Source organism: Gekko japonicus, unplaced genomic scaffold, assembly GCF_001447785.1.
Source record: "Gekko japonicus isolate JY-2015 unplaced genomic scaffold, Gekko_japonicus_V1.1 scaffold749, whole genome shotgun sequence".
Taxonomy (NCBI): domain Eukaryota; kingdom Metazoa; phylum Chordata; class Lepidosauria; order Squamata; family Gekkonidae; genus Gekko; species Gekko japonicus.
This window is the reverse complement of record NW_015174864.1, coordinates 530,148-549,239: the sequence shown is the minus strand read 5'-3', so window position 1 is coordinate 549,239 and position 19,092 is coordinate 530,148. Positions and strand designations below refer to the sequence as shown.

Below are 19,092 nucleotides of genomic sequence, written 5' to 3'. Positions count from 1 at the left end.
CCACATCGGTGAGGCAGTGGGTCAGCAACTGGTGGTTGACTGTGTCGAATGCTGCCGACAGGTCTAACAACAACAGTGCCGCCAAACCGCCCCACTCCAGATGTATCCGGAGGTCGCCCGAAAGGGCGACTAGTACGGTCTCCGTCCTGGGCGAAAGCCGGACTGGAAAGGGTCTAGGACGGAAGCATCATCCAGGAAGCCCTGCAACTGTATCGCCACCACCCTCTCAATTAATTTGCCCAAACAGGGCAAATTGGAAACCGGCCAGTAATTGGCCAAGTCGGCCGTATCTAGAGTTGGTTTTTTCAAGAGGGGATGGACTATCACTTCCTTGAGTGCCCCTGGGAACCGCCCCTCAGAGAGGGACTTGTTGACAATCTCCCTTAGGGCACCTTGAAACCCCTCGTGGCCCACTTTAATGAGCCAGGAAGGGCACGGATCAAGGCTGCATGTGGTTGGGCGGACAGACGCAAGCAGACTGTCGACCTCCTCCAGGCTGAGTGGGCTGAAGCTGTCCAAACCCAGAGTCGAAGACATGCAAGGGGCCTCAAGTTCACTCACTGTATCAACTGTGGCGGGGAGGTCATGGTGGAGCGCCAAGACTTTATCCGCAAAGTAGCTCGCAAATGCCTCACAGTCAATATCCAATTCCCTAACATTTTATCTGCCCTGTGGCAGAGCTGTTAATGGTTGAATCATTCTAAACAATTGGGCTGGGCGTGAGCTAGCGGACGCAATCGAAGCTGCATAGAACTCTCTCTTAGCGGCCTTGACTGCCATCTCATAGGATCTCATAAACGTCCTATATGATGTTCTTGTTGCCTTGTTGTGAGCATGACACCACCATCTCTCTAGCCGTCTTAGCTCTCACTTCATAAGCCGCAGCTCCTGGGCGTACCAGGGAGCCAGCCTAGAGCGGTAGTGCAGAGGGCACTGGGGAGCGATCTCATCGACGGCTGTAGAGAGTCGGCTGTGCCAGTCCTCCACAAGCTCATCCAACGAGTCGCCAGGGGGCCTCGGATCCCGCAGAGCCCTTTGAACATACTGGGTCCGTTTGGCTCCGTGGGCGAGCTAAAATCTGCTCGCTGCCTAAACAGGGTCAGGGTGGAACATTCAGACGGGCCTTTAGGGCATAGTGGTCTGACCATAGTACTGCCAAAGCAGTAATCCAGTCCAGTGTCATCCCAGCCGTGAAGATCAAATCGAGCGTGTGTCCAGCCTGGTGGATGGGGGTCATTACGAATTGGGAGAATCCCAGCACCGCCATGGACGACACTAGGTCTGCTGCCTGATTTTATTTATTTATTTATTTATACATTCCATTTATATACCGCTCTAAACTTTTTGCTGGTCTCTGAGCGGTTTACATATAGTTCCAAATTCCAGTTCATCTAACTAGGGCCATATTGTCAATGGGGTAGTGTCTGCCTACCAGCACCTGATTGAAGGTCGCGTCATCAGCACAGACATTGAAATCACCCAAGACCAGCAGCCCAATGCTCCAGCGCCCAGCCTGATACGGCCTCCATCAGGGACGGCAGGCTATTGGCCGGTGCGTTAGGTGGTCAGTACACCAGCCAAATTGCCAAACTCTCCTCGGCCTCCAGCAGCAGACCGACACACTCGACTCCTTTCTAGTCTTTTCTAGTAATGAGTGTGATATGTACTATGTTATGTATCAAATTTCAGCATTCTGAATGCTCTGGAAGTTTCTTAACAATTTGATGGGTATGCCTTGAACACACCAATTTCAGGAGGATGAGGAGGTACATAAAAGTCCCATTTTTAGATCGTTCTGGTAATCCAGGTATCTTGCATTACATACAAACCAGATTTCAGAGCACTAGCTCATCAGGAAGTACTTAAAATTCTGATACTCCTGTGAATGATTCAGTGATGTCTGAGCGTTCATACACTGCATGATATGACGCACATCTTTTTCATAGCTAAGTAAAATTGAATACTGGTATTTATTCATTTAGACCAATGAGAGTGCAGTAACACATGGAAAAAAAAACATAACAACCTGCCTCTTCTGGGTGGATATTTTAACTCCCTGAAACATTTACTTATACCATTAATGTATTTCTTGTGGCACCCTAGATGTTATCTTGCTGCAAACTAGAGTAGCCAAGTTGACAGGGTGTCTGGAGTGCCTAGCACATTTTAAAAGCCCAGTGAGACCCTAAGTCTTAGCAGATGTGCAGGATCTGATCCCACTACATGTGCATTTTCCCACTGAGGTGAACAGCAACTCCCTGAGGCCATTTCAGGTTAGGGAAACTGTGCAAGAGGGAAGGCTGAAATCTGCTTTCATCATGGTAACAATCCGAACTGAGTACCCACATACCTAGTAAGTGACTTTAAAATAATACTGTGATGTCACAAGGAACTCTGATTAAACTCTAGTGCTTAAGTTTATCTATAGCTGCTCTTTCTATGGAAAGTATATAAAATAAGGGTTGACCCCAAACAATCCATGCATTAATCAGAAAGCAATAGAAAAGAAAACCATGCATACAGACCTAGAGATGTAAAATTACTGGAAATTTTGAAGCTCGGAAAAAAACCCGTTTTTTTCTGTCCCCCCCCCCCGGAAAAAAACGGAAATTTTGGGGAAAATTGAAAAAAATGCTACATTAGCATTTCTTTTTTCTTTTCTAGTTTGAAAGTCATTCTGTTACTTTAGGAACATAAAATATGACTATGGACATTTTTACTTGGCATGAAATTATCACAACTAGCATATTAAAAATATAGTGTATCCAAACAATTATTACAGAATACCCACCCACATGCAAAAACAAAACTGAAACTTTTTTATTTTCTTCTGACAATCGCACCTCCTAAAGGAAGAAATGCATCTTGTTCTTGCATTGGAGAGTTCAGTTTGTAACCTAGGACTTGCTTGTCCTCAGTGCACAGAAATTACATCAATCTGATACCATATATATATATATATTTATATTAGAAATGATTGGGAAAATATTTGAACACCTGGTCTTAAAATATTTTATTCATCATGTTAAAATAAAACGTTCCATAATCATTTTTTTTCTTTTTTCAATTTTTCCAATTTTTCGGAAAAAAACAAAAAGGCTTCAGGTTTTTTTCCGGGCCTTCACATCTCTATACAGACCATAGAAACTGAATACAAAAGCCATACAACATGTGTATACAATACAAGCCTATCTACAAACCAACAGTAAAAAAACAGAGAAACAAAACTAATGGCAAAAATAATAAACAAAATGAACCGGGGAGCAATCATTTCTATTTCATTTCATGAACTTACTTCTTCAGCTGATGCCCCAGTCCGAATCTTTCCTTAGTAGAGATCTGAAACACATCAACCGTGGGCACTGTAGAATAGAAGAGATTGTTGAAAAACACAGGCAAGTTTGTATATTTCAAAGCTGACTGCAACATTTTGCTAAAGCAGGGAGGTAGGGTTCTCCGGTTTGTTTCTGAATTAGAGACTAGCCAAATGCTCAAGGAATACCGAGAAAAGCAAACCAATTCAGCAACAGCTCTGTGAGGGGAAGAAGTTTGAAAACCAAAGGGACGAGGGAATCCAAAAGTTAGGCCAGACGGGGAGTCCATCAGCAGTTCATTCCAACTGTTAATTACCCACACAGATTTGATAATTGAATTTCTGCAGGCTTAACATCCACCCATTGATTTTTGTTATATCTCCCACTACTAAATTAAAGGGCCTTTTGGAATGCAATAGTTTTTTTCCAATAATGTAATCAGACACCAGAATCCAGTCTCATAATTGTTTGGAGGAAGAAGTTCATCACAGACACAACACCCAGCATTAGCAACAGGGGCATCATACAGGGGGAAAAGATATGTGACTTACCTGGGCCATTTAAATACTGTGTGAGTGAACAATGCAACCTCACAATTATAGGCTCTGTGCGGATTACATCCCATGCCACTGCAATCTCTTCCTGATTCAAGAAAACAACAGATACTGTAAGTCATCAGCATCACATTTGTATCCTACCATGTCCACTGGTAGAGCTGGCAGGGCAAATGACTACGCTTGCCTAAGTTGCAGTCTAGACTTATTTATGGACACATGAGTTCTGTGGGCATCTGGCTAACATCAGAAGAACTGGAGGGAGATTGGTGATAAGGCATGAACTGGACTCATCCAGAAACTGAATGCGCAAATGAAGAGAATGCGATTATTCCCTTGTGATCATGGTCTAGAAATCGAAGCTGCAGTATGCCCATGAGCTTTTGCAAACAAAACCAAACTACAACAGCAACAAGCCAGTCTTCTCTCTCTCTTTTTCTTTGCTTTCATGCAACCATTAATGCAAGAGGCTACCATTCTGACAGGCCAATGGATTACATGCAACCTTATTCAAAGTAAGCCCCACTGAGTCCACTACAGCAGGCATGTCCAACTTCGAACAGGTAGTGATCTATTTTTTCCAGCCAAAAGTGCCGGTGATCTACCACCATGAAAATAAAGTTTCAAATTAGATTTTAACCCACTGAAGTTGGGTTCCACCATCCCCACCCTCCCATTTATAATGTACCTTCTGTCATTTACTGGTAAGCAAAATTCATCATACTGGCACCAACAATCAAATACCACCAAACAATCATAAAAAAACCCCTAACACCTGTCCAGCAAACCAGGAGACCAAGTGGGGCTGGTGATCTACCTCTGACCCCTCCGTGATCTACTGGGATCTTTCCATGGATTAGCAGCACTGCTATTAGTAGCAACTGACAGTTAATTCTGGTCCTCTTGTTTCACGTTTGGCCGCCGGGCCAAACTCCCAGTCTGAACTCAGCCTGGGATCTCAGATGTTAAAAAAATGATGGAGCAGTATCTGTGGCCACACAGTCCTGGGAAACATTTACAAATTGTATCAGATGAAGAAATGCTAGCATTGTTCCAGCATTTAAGATCCAATGGTATTAATTCATTGCTTTCCAGGAAGATCTGTAAAGCGTTCTGTGTGGAACCCCTGGACAGACATGCTTGGCCCATAAGCACTTGGAAAAAAAGAAATCAAAGACCTATTTATTTTGGCTATTACTGAGAAGATAATAGACCATTGTTAATTTTTTTAAATTTGGTTGTACATCTGGTTGTTATCTTGTTAGTACTGTTTGCATTTTAATGCAATTTTAATTGCATTGTAATGTTTTTGTTTTCCACATTTATTTAGATTTTAATTGCAAGCTGATTTGAAAGCTTTGCCTGGAAAGTGGTCAACAGTGTGACAATAAGCATACACAAAACAATCAAATAAGTTCACGGCCATGATTACAGATTTAATAACATGATAATAGCTGTGAAAAGTATATTCAGATTCTTGTGAGATGAACTGGTACATTCAAAGGCACCTGGATTCCTTTTTAAATACTGCATAAAATATTTTAAAAAGGGGGGGGAATGAATGAGAGCTGCTTTTAAGGAATGGAGACATGCACTTTTCCAGCTGAAATCAACAAATGCTTTGGACAAAGGCAGTTAAGCGCAGGAGAATTAGGGACCAATGGGCAACATTATTATTATTACGGGAATAATGTGGCTATATACCCAAAGAACAGTGCGAGGAAGGGAAATTGCCAATAGTTCTGTTCCATAAATAGTGCTATAATAGGTATGTTGCATGTAGGGTTGCCAGGTCCATTAGAGACGTTGCCGGGGGTGGGGGACACTCCAGTAGCCGGAAGCATTGCCCCTAACATGCCTACATCACCCAGAAGTGACGTAGGCACATCAGGGACAATACTCTGGTTTTTGGACAAAACTCTACGGCAAAATCACCCTCAAACCATAGAGTTTTGCCCCAAAACCACAGCATTGCCCCCGGCATGCCCACATCACTTCTGGGTAACTTAGGCCCATCACGTGACATTGTTGTTGTTGGGGGGATTTCCTCCTGTGGGCCAGCTGGGTGGTGGTGGGCAGGAGCCCACAAAAACAGGCAACCCCCCACCCCAAACTGGGAAATGGCAAACCTGGTTGTATGAATGGTAAGCTTTTGCACAAACAAAACATCTCCATAACTAATTTCACTTGATTCATGCAATGCTCTAAGCATGATATTAAAAAACCCACACTATTGTGAGCAGAAGACCCTTTCTACATGGCGAAGGCAACTTTGGATCCAACCCATAGCATGAAACAGTCCCATTTACTTTAAGAATGTCCATATAGTAAATGCTTAGAGACCTGGACAATATAATTTATGGGAAGAAGTTCAAGCGAGTCTTGCAAATTTGACAATGCAAAATGAGTGCAGAAGATTATTACCCTAGCAATGCAGTCCTAAACAGAGTTACACCCTTCCAAATCCACTGGGCTTAGAAAGGCATGACTCTGCTTAGGACTTCACTGTTTCTGTCCATTCCTCTGCTGCTGGCTTTGGTTCAAAATGATACCGCTTTGCTTCCTGTTATTTCAAGTCATCATAAGGAAAAATGGGAATGTGCTGAACTATACAAATAGTGCCAAATAGCTGCACAGAATCCATCTTGCGGCTGTCTCCACTGAAAAATGAATCAGAACCAACCATGCAACTGAAACTTCTGAAGATCAAGGAAAGACAGAGGGGATGTGCCCGTAGGTAGCTGACTATGCATCTTGATGAAGGACGGAGTGAACCATGTATTCATCTTTATTATATTACTGTATGATGAGATTACTTACATCAAGAAAGCTAACATCAATATGCAGATCGATATCTACATCATCAATGGCTCCATATTCCCTGAAAAGAATGAATATCATGTTACAGCTGTTTTTGATACTGTTGAACATCCAAAAGAGAAAGAATCTTATTAACAGCCTGCAGGATATTACACAGAAGCAATTCAAGCACATATTCAGCTACTTTCAGCACAGAGATTGGGTTGGATCCAGCCAGTTTTTCTACTCAGTCTTCTCCAGTTCTTCTCCACACAGCCCTTGTGCCACATGGCTATTGTACAAACTGGTTCTACAACTCCCAACATAGCTTTTTTGGATGGTCAAAAGATTCCCTTTTACCCTTTTATCAGAGGAAAAGCTGGTTGAATCCAACCCATTGAATTCTTGTGATAAGGAAAGGGGTCTTCTACTGTAGGCCATAACAATAGCTTCCCGAAGTCATCTGCATAAAGAAACATCAAGCAGAAGGAATGACACTGTGGTGACCACCAGCTGGAGTAGAGGTTTGTTTGTTTGTTTTGCAATAGGCAATCTTTGGCATATGAGTGGCATTCTAGGGTCATCAGCTATGGAGTTCCATATATGGAATAAATGAACGTGCAAAACTGACAGAATTTTATTATACGTATTACACTGTTTTTACTGCATTGCTTTCTAATGATGTAATTCAGAGTTTTATTTGTTTACATTATCCGTAATACTATTTATTTATTTATTTACATTATTAATACTCTGCTTTTCTCATGGATTACACAGAGTGAGTAAAACAAGATGGGACATTCAATAAACAATGGAATAGGATATGGGTTGTAGAACCAACCAGAAATCTAAAAAACAGAACCGAAGTAAAGCATAAAGGTTAACATTACACATCAGATATGCAACACTACACAGCAGGATCCAACTTATAGCAAACTATACAGAGTAGTGTAGACCACAGACCCTGATAATTTGTCCACACAACTTTGTGAATCTTTACGTACAGTGCTGCCCTATTGCCTGCGTAGAAAAGCCTTTACTGCATTGCCTTCTAATTCTATAATCTGCCTTGAGTCCTGATGAAAAGGGTGGACTATACATGAGGTAAATAATTAGATACATCCATAAATAAAGCTAGAGCCATGTAGTGACCAAAACCCTAAGGAGGCAATCCTAAGCAGGTCTACTTGGAAGTAAGATCCATTGCATTATATGTGCTTACTCTCAGGAAAAGCCATGTTCTTAGAATAGCTGTACAACCCTAGAGTCACACCTTCCTAAGGTGACTGACGTCAACGGATTCAGAAGGGTATAACTCTGCTCAGGACTGTACTATACACTGTTCATCAGAAGGTTCCTCCATTTGCAGCTCATTGGGAAGACTTTGGCAAGTTGCTCCATTAGCCTCACCTCCCAACAACAGTAGTGACCAACTCTTATAAAGTACTACGTAAATGCTCATGATTACTGGAAAAAGCTTGCTGTTGATTCATTCTACCATTACCAAAGTCTGCAGGGGAATCGGAGAGGGCATTAATTCTCGCTCTTAAATAATTGGATTTGGTCTCTACAAAATAAGTTAATTTATATCCCCCCAAAGAGACGTGGTATTTGGTTTATAGGAGCTGAGGGTTTCTGACAAACAGTAATTGCCGACAGCTAATTCTTCAGGTCTCCAAATAATTAGTTTGACCCGAGCACTATGGAGTACCGCCCAAACTGCCTAGGGGAAGGGCTGGCAACACAAGGCCTTTTAACATGAACTGTCAGCAGAGTCCTTTCTGAGTCTCTTCCTGTGCTACGATGACCCTCACAAGACAGAGCCTGCAAGATCAGCATTACACAGGTATAATTTTGGCTTCCGTTCTACTTTTTTAAAAAAAATTAGTGAAGTTGGCTTGCAATCAGGGATAAAAACATTGTCACGAGTGATGCAAATCCATCCTTGTTCCAAGAAGCACCGCAAAGGAAAAAAGGACCTGTAAATTTAGAGCAGCACAAAGAGAAAATGAACAAAGTACTTGAAAGGCTGATTTTGTTTATGCAAAATTATATGGCCATTTCCAAAAAACCTAATCAGTGATAAGTGTGGTGGCATAAACAGGGGTATAATTTTGGGATGGACTGATGAGCGGTAAATCAGTGATAAATGCAACCAGCAGTGAAAAAATAACAAGATTCCCACAGACTATATCAGTTGATGATCTGGAAAGTTGAGAAAAATACAGATTTTACTTCCAGTGTGTTTCTTTTCCACTTCCATTGTATCTACTGCCCATTAGGACACAGGAGAAGTCCTTCTGTTTTGTGTACACCTCAAGTTTGGCCTGCTAGTGAAAAGAGAAGCATTGCACCGTGCATTAAAGGAAAATGTGGTCAGACACACTGCAACAAGGACAGGTAACTGAGGCCCCGGCCACACGGCAGGGGAAAAGCCTCATAAGGCGCGGCTTTTAAAAGCTGCACCAACGTTGACACGGCGCGGCGGGATCCCATGGATCCCCCGGCCACGCCGCCTTTTCTCCCCGGCGTGATCAAACGCCAGGGAGAAAACACAGGGCAGACGCCTAGCCGGCCGAACTGCGCATGTCGGAGCATGCGCAGTTCAGATCCGGGCCGGGGTTGTGCCGGCGCAAATACGCGCCGGCAATCAAACGCCCCGGTTGCCGCGCCGCGTGCAGTTGAACCACCTAAGGTAGGTGGTTCAGTTTGCGGCGGATTTGGGCGGGGATGGAACAGTTCGGCCACGGAAGCAAGACGCTTCCCAGATGTTGTGGTGTGATCGCGCCGGTTTGATCCGGCCCCGAACTATCCCGCTCCCGGCCCAAATCAGCCAGTGTGAACGGGACCTGAGTTTACTAGATGATCACTGTAATGATCAATGAGATAAAGGCTGCGTTCGGCTCTCACGTACTCTTATTTGTTCATGAAGAGAACGAACCAAGCTTATTCTTGGATCCTCACACTGCATCTCAATTTTAAACAACCGCAATTGGCTTCTTGCCTACCAACTGAGATTCTAAACCAGGATTAAACTGTGGTTCACAATGTAAATTTGTAGGCTAGAAGCAGATTGCAATTTGTTAAAGCACCCAAATTCAGACATCAAAACAACAGGCAGTTCTTTTGAGTTTTCTTTTAATTTCCAAATCAGGAATCCTTCCATCTGAGCTTTGAGTGTGAAAAGAGGATAGAAGGAAAACACAACCCTGAGAACAAATCAAATAAACAAAGTTGAGTTTGTGATGTCTGAAAACAGTAAATGTACAAGAAGAACTTTAAAGATTCAGAAAGCACATTATAAATGTTAAGGATATCATCCAACCAAAGTTAAGCACCTTAGTTTTAAGTCCTATAGATATCAGTGGGTGAAACTTCAGTATGTGCTTACTAGTGCAATCCTAACAGAGTCGTATCTTTCTAAGACAATGTGCCGTAACTCTCTCACTGAAATCAATGGTACTTGAACTGTGCAAACCTCTGAAGAATTACTCCAGTCTGTGTCCATTGATTACAATTGTGCATTTTGTGACTATCAAGGAGGTTATAGGGACTCTCAACAAATGCACAGTGGAAGAGAAACACGAACTGCAAATGAAACAGGTTACAAAAAGAATTAAGCAAAGTAAAGGTATTTTTTAAAATAAGCAGTTACTCTCTTATTTGAAAGTCTGAAAACCTTGGGAAAGATTATTACCAAGATATACAGAGTTTCACCAGCTATAACCGTCATCACCCTTGCAATGATTATCTCATTCACATCCTGCCCGGGCTTTAATTGACAACGTTTTCTGTCCTTAATGAATTTCCTCTGAATTCAAATAGCTTGTAATGAACCGAAGATTTTCTTGTAGTCATAATACTGTCCAAAGAAGTGGAACATACACTCACAAATTCAGTGTGTCACTCAGCAGAATGAAACAAATGGATTTTAAGGAGCATTAATTTAGGTTCACTAATGTCCTGAATGTTCGGGGAGAACAATGTATGCACTGGCATTTATGCATGACCTGCACACCGTATCTCAACCCAAAGGATCTTTAAAAATAAAAACTAAAAGCAGGGATGTGATTGAATTTTGCATTTTCCCCTTTATGGGATGAAACTGCTGTTGTCTGTTTCCCCAAGTATATCAAACAAATTATACAGAAATATTACTGTGAAAACTGATGCCTGTTTTTGCAATACTGAAAGGGGGAAGGAAATAAAGTATCACGTATAAATGGCATCACTCGGCATCTAAATGGATTTAAAAAACAGAGAACACTAGGTTAGAAAATTGACTGGGTGCAAATGTTGCCAATTAGTGTTGCCAAATCCAGGTTAGGGAAATTCCTGGAGATTTTAGGGTAGAACCTGGAGAGGTACCTCAGCAGAGTGTAATACTACAGAGGTCACCATTCAAAACAGCCATTTTCTTCAGGGAACCAATTTCTGCAGTCTGCAGATCGGTTGTAATTCTGGGAAATGTTTAGGTCTCACCTGGAGGTTGGGAACCCTAGAGTGGAAATGAGCCTGGGGTGTGTGTGGCATATTTGTACATGCAAAAAAGAAGAAGAAGAAGCAGAGGCCATAATCTAGAGTGAACCAATGTGGTTTACAGATTAGATTGTCAGACTAGAATATGGGAGACTCCGGTTTAAATCCCAGCTCTGCCATAGAACTTGCTGGAAGTTCTTGGGCCAGTCTTTCTCGTGGCCAAACCAACTACTCAGGGCTGTTGAGTATGCTGTCCCTGAGCTCCTTTGAGGAAGGGTGGGATAAATATGTACATGGAATCTGATTTTCTGAGGACCACAGATCACTTTTTAAAGTGCTCTAGAGACTGGTTCATGAAGATGAGATATCACAGAAAGCACAACCTCCAAGCCCAAAGTATTTTAAAATTCTATTTGGGTGAATTTCGCAGTCGTTTTCTGGCATAAAATGGTTTATTTCATGTAATTCATACTAGATACACATGCGGATTCAAGTCTGTGAATGGATAGACATCCTCCCAGATTTTCAGTAAACTGGTATTCAAAAGATATAATTCTAGTTAAGTAAATCTACCCCTGGGTTAAAGTAGAAAGGCAACATAATTTACTACAATCCTTCTGCAATTTCCTTAGAAAACTGAACAAAAGCTAGAGTTGGGGGTTAATCAACCCAAACTGATAACAGCTGCTGATTAAAAATACTCTAATTTCCCCAGTGTGTTCAGCAGTTCTGAAAGAGTTGAAGGCATTTGCCAGTACAAGTTTAAGAATAATATTTCACAAGCCCGGAAAGGATGCCCATTCACTTTGGTTTTACACCTCCAGAAAACCACAAGGCATGCGGAGGTGCTGGAAAGGGCTGCCAAGTCACAGCCCACTTATGGCAGCCCCGTAGGGTTTTCAGAGCAAGAGACGAACAGAGGTGACTTGCCATTGCCCGCCTCTGTGTCATGACCCTGGACTTCCTTGGTGGTCTCCCCTCCAAATGCTAACCAGGGCTGACCCTGCTTAGCTTCCAACATCTGATGAGACCAAGCTGGCCTGGGCCATCCAAATCCAAAAGGCACGAGCCTTCCTTTTTCTGTAACAGAGACAATGTGTGTGTGTGTGTGAAGTGCCATCGAGTCACAACTGACTTATGGTGACCCCCAGCAAGGGCCTTTCAAAGTGAAGTGAGAAGCAGAGGTGGTTTGCCATTGCCTTCCTCTGCAGTCTTCCTGGGAGGTCTCCCATCCAAGTACTAACCAGGGTTGACCCAGCTTAGCTTCCGAGATCTGATGAGATCAGGCTGGACCATGTTGCCTTCCATCTCTAGAGACAATTTAACCCTGATAAATGTACCTGAGAGACACTGCATTCAGCCCATAGATCTCTCTTACGGCAGCCAAGTCGGCTTCCAGCTGTGGGTGCTTGTGAAGTTCTCCGTCGTAACTAACCTGCAGAGGGGGGAAAGGGGGCATGTTTACAGCACTGCAAAAATGGCAGGGAAAAACAAGGCTCTCCCCCTGCCCCATAATGCTTTTTAGAATCATAGAACCACAGAGTTGGAAGGGGTCCTACAGGCCAACCCCCCCTGCTTAGTGCAGGACCAGCCGGGAGCATCCCTGACCAGTGTCTGTCCAGCTGCTGCTTAAGGACTGCCAGTGAGGGGGAGCTCACCACCTCCCGAGGCAGCTGATTCCACTGTTGCACAACTCTTACTGTAAATTTTCCCCCCTAATATCCAGCCTGTACCTTCCCGCCCTTAATTTCAACCCATTATTGTGAGTCCTACCCTCAGCTGCCAACAGGAACAGCTCCCTGCCCTCCTCTTAAGGGACAGCCCTTCAAATACCTCAAGAGAGCAATCATGTCCCCCCTCAACCTCCCCTTCTCCAGACTACACATTCCTAAGTCCCGCAGCCCTTCCTCATAGGGCTTGGTCTCCAAACCCCCGATTGTACTCCAGGACCCCGACATGACTGGCCTATATGACAGAAACACAAAAAAATGTAAATAAGATCATTAGGAACATCTTGCTAGATCAAGCCGAAGGTGCATCTAGTTTTGTTTACAACAGTCCTGGTCAGATGCCTCTGGAGGTCCTTTTGGCATTCCCAAGCATCTGATGTTTAGAGGTGAAATGCCTTTGAACATGAAGCTTGTATTTAGTTTTTATGGACCTAGCTGTCATGGGTAACAACTGCTGATAAATATCCCTCATGCATCCTTGTGGTCTTTGCTAAGAACCACTCAAGACAGAATAACTGCCACATCCCCCCCCCATGAATTCTTACATTATTATGCATTTAGCAAAATAATACACTCACTTTTCTATCCAGAATCAGCCCACTCGCTAGACAAATGGGACACTTGCCCAGGATTGAGACTCACAAGCAGAACTGCTTGACCAGACAACATCACTGTAACATCCCTACCATCTCCTGCAGTTTTCTTTTGGTCTCAAGTAACTGGGGGGGTTTCCACTTCCGTGGGAAATGGAAGAGGCAGCTCATTGCACTTGCTACCCAGTTCTCTTCAAAAACTTCAACTCAGGCAGGAATGAGCAGGGATCGAACCCTGTTGTGGTTGGAAGCTACAAAAGGCTTCCTGTCCTCCCTGTGATGCCCAGCCAAGGCTGATAGATGGAAGGAGATCTCCAAAGCAACTGGAGCCTCACAGGCTAGGGTGGCTCATCCCAGGTGATACCGTGAACAACTAGCAGTGCAACCTTAAGAAGCACTAAAGGTAGAAGTTTCCCTTGCTCAAAAGCCAGTCGAATCCAACTCTAGGGATGTGGTGCTCATCTCTGTTTCCAAGCCAAAGAGCCAGCACTGTCTGAAGACTTCTCTGTGGTCATGTGGCTGGCATAACTAGACGCCAAGGCACATGGAACGCTGTTTACTTTCCCACCGAAGTGGTAGCTATTTATCTACTTGCAATCTCTTGCTTTCGAACTGCTAGGTTGGCAGGAGCTGGAACTAGAGATGGGAGCTCACTCAATCATGTGGCACTTGGGTCTCGACTGATGAACTACCGACCTTCTGGTCTGCAGTTCAGCGTCTTAACCACTTGAGCCACCACAGCCCCCTAAGAAGCGCTAAATCCATGGAAGTCAATGAGCCTAGGGTTGCACTGTGGTTGACTTCAGACCACTGATCACCTGCAAACCATGAAATCATGTGGAGGAAAAGGGACAAGGGGACAAAGTTGCAAGAGGGAAAGGAAAAGGAATATCACCTTATAAGAGCAGCAGCTCATAACCTCAACAAAGGAAAGGCCTGTTTTATTATTAGGTTTCGTTTGTTTCCTTTTGTGCTCTACCTAGTAAGACCACGAACACTCATCTCTTCTTCTCTCTCTCTCTCTCTAGATCATAGAAGCACAGAGTCGGAAGGGGCCATACAGGCTATCTAGTCCAACCCCCTGCTCAATGCAGGATCAGCCAAGAACATCCCTGACAAGTGTTTGTCCAGCTGCTGCTTAAAGATGGGGGGGAGCTCACCACCTCTCCCCCTCCCTACCTCTGTCTACACACACACACACTGTGTAAGGCATGAAATACAATAATGCAGAAAGTGAATTAGAAATTTTGCCCCATCACAGCTCCCAGGAAGCCACAGCTACTATCAACCTGATGTTTAGCACCTCACAGCAATACTTTTTCATTATGTTGCAGTGTCTTGAGTAGCAGAAGAAGAAGAGATTAGATTTATAGCCTGCCCTTTACTACCTGAAGGAGTCTCAGAGTGTCTTACAATCTCCTTTCCCTCCCCCTCCCCACAACAGACACCCTGTAAGGTAGGTGGGGCTGAGAGAGCTCTCTCGAGAACTACCCTTGAGAGAACAGCTCTGAAAGAACTTATGGCTGGCCCAAGGTCACACCAGCAGCTACATGTGGAGGAGTGGGGAATCAAACCCGGTTCTCCCAGATTAGAGTCTGCGCTCCTAACCACTACGCCAAACTATGATGAGCAAACACATCTCAGCTCAACTGGGTCCATAACAGAATGGAATTGCATCCATAATTACAAGCATTATTGGAGAATGTTGGGACACATACACATTTTCCCAGACGGTTCTAAAATGACATAATACAAGATGATTCTGCATGTGAATCTGGCTTTAATTTTAAAATGTATTTTTAAAGCACGCCATAAAGAAAGAAAAAAAGCTTGAATAGAGCTAAGCAAACACCCTGAAAGGGTGAATCCCCCCCCCCCCAGCGACTTAACAATTAAGGGTTGGACCCTGAGTTGCTGTTTTGTTGGCATACCAGCAGCTTAGTCTATGGAACAACGTTTTTGTTGGTGGAGGGAAATCTTCACAGATCCCCCCCCCCACTGTAGCTGCCCATGCTGCTCCCCCCCTTACTGATTCAGAGAAGGACAATTGGGGGAGAAGCATAGAATGGAAATGGGAAGATAGGAAGGTTGCTTTATCTGTTTATTATTTTTTCAGATATTGATCCTCACGTTTTACTCCTATAGGGACTCTAGGCAGTTTGCAAAATGGTTTCCCCCTCTTCTGTTTTGTCCTTACAGCAACCCTGTGAGGAAAGTTAGGCTGAGAGAGAGCAGCCATTGTATCCGAGTCGACGGTGCTCATTTAGCAAAATCTAGTTTTGCCTTCCAAACAGCGGAATAACGCCTCAAGGTAGTAAACTGTGCTTCCTGACATATCCAACCCTGATATCCTTACAAACTGGTTCACTGTTCCCTCTAAGCTGTGGAGTCTTGTGAGGAAAAAATCTACTTTGTGAGCTACTGGCATTAAAGTGGTGAGTGAGCGATTTGGCTACAGCATAAATTACTTTGCTCTGGAGCCATCCTTCCTGAGCTAAGACAAAAATGTGTGAGCCGGAGGCCAAACAACTGTGAGCTAGCTCACACTAACTCAGCTTAGAGGGAACACTGGTTGCTACATATTTTGACTGTGCCACTAGACTTGAGAACTACTTGTCTCTTTTTCTTCATCCTGACCAGAGGGAAAATATAAATGAAACTGCCTCCTACTGAATCAGACCTTTGGTCCATCAGAGTCAGTATTGTCTGGCAGCAACTCACTCAACTGTCCAGGGACTCAGGTAGAGGTCTTTCAAATCATCTACTGCCAGATCTTTTAACTGGTGATACCAGGGATTGAACCTAGGACCTTCCGCGTGTAAAGCAGATGCTCTACCACTGAGCCACAGCTCATCCATCAGAACCACAAAATCAAGACTCCACTGAAGTCAATAGAAAATCAATTTATATTAATATAACCTAACTAGGGCTATAAAAGCAATCTTGTATCTCACAGAAATGAAATCACAAAGCAACAATCCCCAATCTTGCTTTTAGATATCTGAGTAGTTTCCCGAATAATAAGGTGGTGGCAGACTTGGCTCTTAACTGAAATAGTATATCTATTATACGGTTTTCCTGTTAAGGTATAATGATTTAATATTTAGAGGCAAGTAATCGACACTTAATCTCATTCAAAGTACATTTAGCATCACTTGGCTTGAGCCTTGATTGTGTGATAAAAGTAATCAATAATAATTTGGGACGGGCCAGCAAAGAACTGTAATACAGGTTTGTTAATTATTTTAACATTAAAGTACAGGACTGAGAGACCTTGACATTGACAGAAGTCCTTTTCAGACATTACAGCCATGTGCCTACCATGCCTAATAGGAGTGCACCCGCAATAAGGATGTGGTCAGGCACTGGCAGTACAAATGCAAGGCCATCCAGCAGCCCAAGGCTGGTGGGTCATTGAGAGAAGGTTATTGCACCTCTGCCTCCTCAGAGATGAGGCCACCATAGGGTATATTGAGTTCACCCTCCACCCTTGCAGAGCCCTCAGTTTGGGATGGGAGGGGTTGGATCTTTACCCTGGTCCATCTCATCATGACTATCCCTTCACTCTCTTGCTCTCTGAGCTAGCTCTGTAGAAAGAGGAGTAGCCCAGACTATGTCCTCCTTGGCTCTGGGCTGAAGGAGCTTAAATAGCTCCTCACAGTCCCTGCAAGTCCCTCCCCCTTCCTGTGGTTCATGGGAAACTAGCCAATCCCAGGTGTCAGTCACCTCCCATCCCTGGAAAAGGTTTGGGAATAGTCTGTGCCTCCTTCTGTCCAACTGTTCATGGACAGCTTCCCTGACCTGACTCTGTCAGGCCACTGTTGAGCTCTGCAGGCATGGCTTTGGTTTCTGGACTGCCAAAGTTTAAAGCCACAGTGTTGCCAGCTTGCCACCTGCTTCTGACGCCCTGAGGAAGCCCAGCCCTGCAGCTGTGGTGACCACCAGCAATCACCGGCATCCTGGCACACTGATGTCACTTCCAGGGTGACCAGAAGTGATGTCAGCTTGTCATCAGTTAATACGGAGAACAAGAAAAACTGTGAGAAAGTGACGCTTAATATATGTCTTTAAAGAATCATAGAAAAGTGAACAAAAATAATATACATAATCATAGAAAAATACATATTGACGGTGATCTCTGGAATGTCTTGCCGTTTCGAAGGAAGATTTTCTTCTGAACAAAGATGTGGGACAAAAACTGTCTCTCAATAGTGCGGTGCCAATTCAAGGTGTTGGTTTTGATCTATAAAACCCTAAACAGTTGAGACCCTCATACCTTTGTGATGGGCTCTCCCAATGTGACTCTTCTTGCCCCCTTTGGTCCTCAAATAGCCTTTGTGTCATCCACTAGGCAAGGGCCTTCTCAGTGGTTGCCCCCGCCCCCTGGAACCAGCTCCCTGAGGAGGTTCATGCCCTATGGGATCTATTACATTCCATAGGGCACACAAGGCTGCCTTGTTCTGTGCAGCATTTAATTAACTAAGAGAAGGCGTGAACCAACTGGCTGACCAGATTTGTTCCAGAGCTGATGACTAGTTGAATTTTTAATTAGAATCTGTTTTATTTTATTTACTTGTACTTACCGGTTTTATTATCTGTTTTTAAGTTTTAATGTGATATTGTGAAACACCCTGATTCCTCTGTTGAGAAGAGGCTGTAGGTTATAAAATGAATGAATGTTTCTGCCACCACCTGCCACAATGGCAAAACAGATTCCGAAGGATAAAGTGGGCCAAACTGTTACTCAATCCTCCGCTGGGCCCAAGCTTGCCATTTCCGCTTCCTCTCAGCTGTTGCTTTCAGCAGCCATCAGCATTCACTCACACAGATTCTAGCACGAAAGCTTGCCAAGTGCTCTCTTCCAATATGGTGAGAAGAAGAAAGATCATCTGATACCGCTGCCACAAAAAGCAGCATCATTCAGCATGGTGCATCATTGTGAACAGGCTGGGCCTAGATCAGGTTCATTCTCCCCAAGGGTTGAGTCCCACTGCTACCACTCAGAAAATGAGGACAGGCAGCAGTTGCTGCTATTACATTTTGGTAGATCAAGGACCAGAAGTGGGCCCTTCTGGGCTAATACCGGCTTAGCAGCTACCCAACTCTCGACTCTTGATGCCAATTCCACAGATTACAGAATCCTGTAGTACTGAAAATCTTCCAGAGCTGGAGCTGTGGTTGCAGGAATCCAGCCATCGTTCAATGTAAACTCTATTTTAGGCAAGACAGATACCCATTACAAATCTGAATCATTTATTTATTTAGATATCTGTACCCTGCTTTTCTCTCCAACGGAGACCCAAAGTGGCAGACAGCGTTATTTTCCCTTCCTCCATTTTATCCTCACAAGAACACTGTGTGGTAGGTAAGTCGTTCTAAGGCATTGGCAATCGCACATACAGCCCTTCATGGTCTTGGGCCCTCCCCCCCCCATGCTCCGCAATGACAGTTTCACTCACCAAAGTAGGGCCTTCTGCAGGGGCCAGCCAGCAAATGGGCAAAACCAACAACTGCTGGTCCACGTGCCTTCACTGTTGTGGCCCCCACCTTGTGGAATGGCCTGCCTGGGGAGGGCAGGAAGGCCTCCCATGCCCCTGGCTTTCCACAAACTATGCAATTCACA

At 43.9% G+C, this 19,092-nt stretch overlaps 1 protein-coding gene across 1 annotated transcript in view; it reads right to left on the bottom strand.

The window, feature by feature from the left end:
• PARP8 (poly(ADP-ribose) polymerase family member 8) overlaps positions 1-19,092 on the bottom strand; it is a 203,965-nt gene that overhangs the window by 45,211 nt on the left and 139,662 nt on the right. Inside the window, exons 7-10 of the mRNA XM_015424722.1 lie at positions 12,487-12,581; positions 6,689-6,749; positions 3,866-3,956; positions 3,296-3,362 (exon numbers count right to left, since the gene is read on the bottom strand). Of these exons, the coding sequence (XP_015280208.1) occupies positions 3,296-3,362; positions 3,866-3,956; positions 6,689-6,749; positions 12,487-12,581 (314 nt within the window). The remainder of the gene's footprint in view (positions 1-3,295; positions 3,363-3,865; positions 3,957-6,688; positions 6,750-12,486; positions 12,582-19,092) is intronic.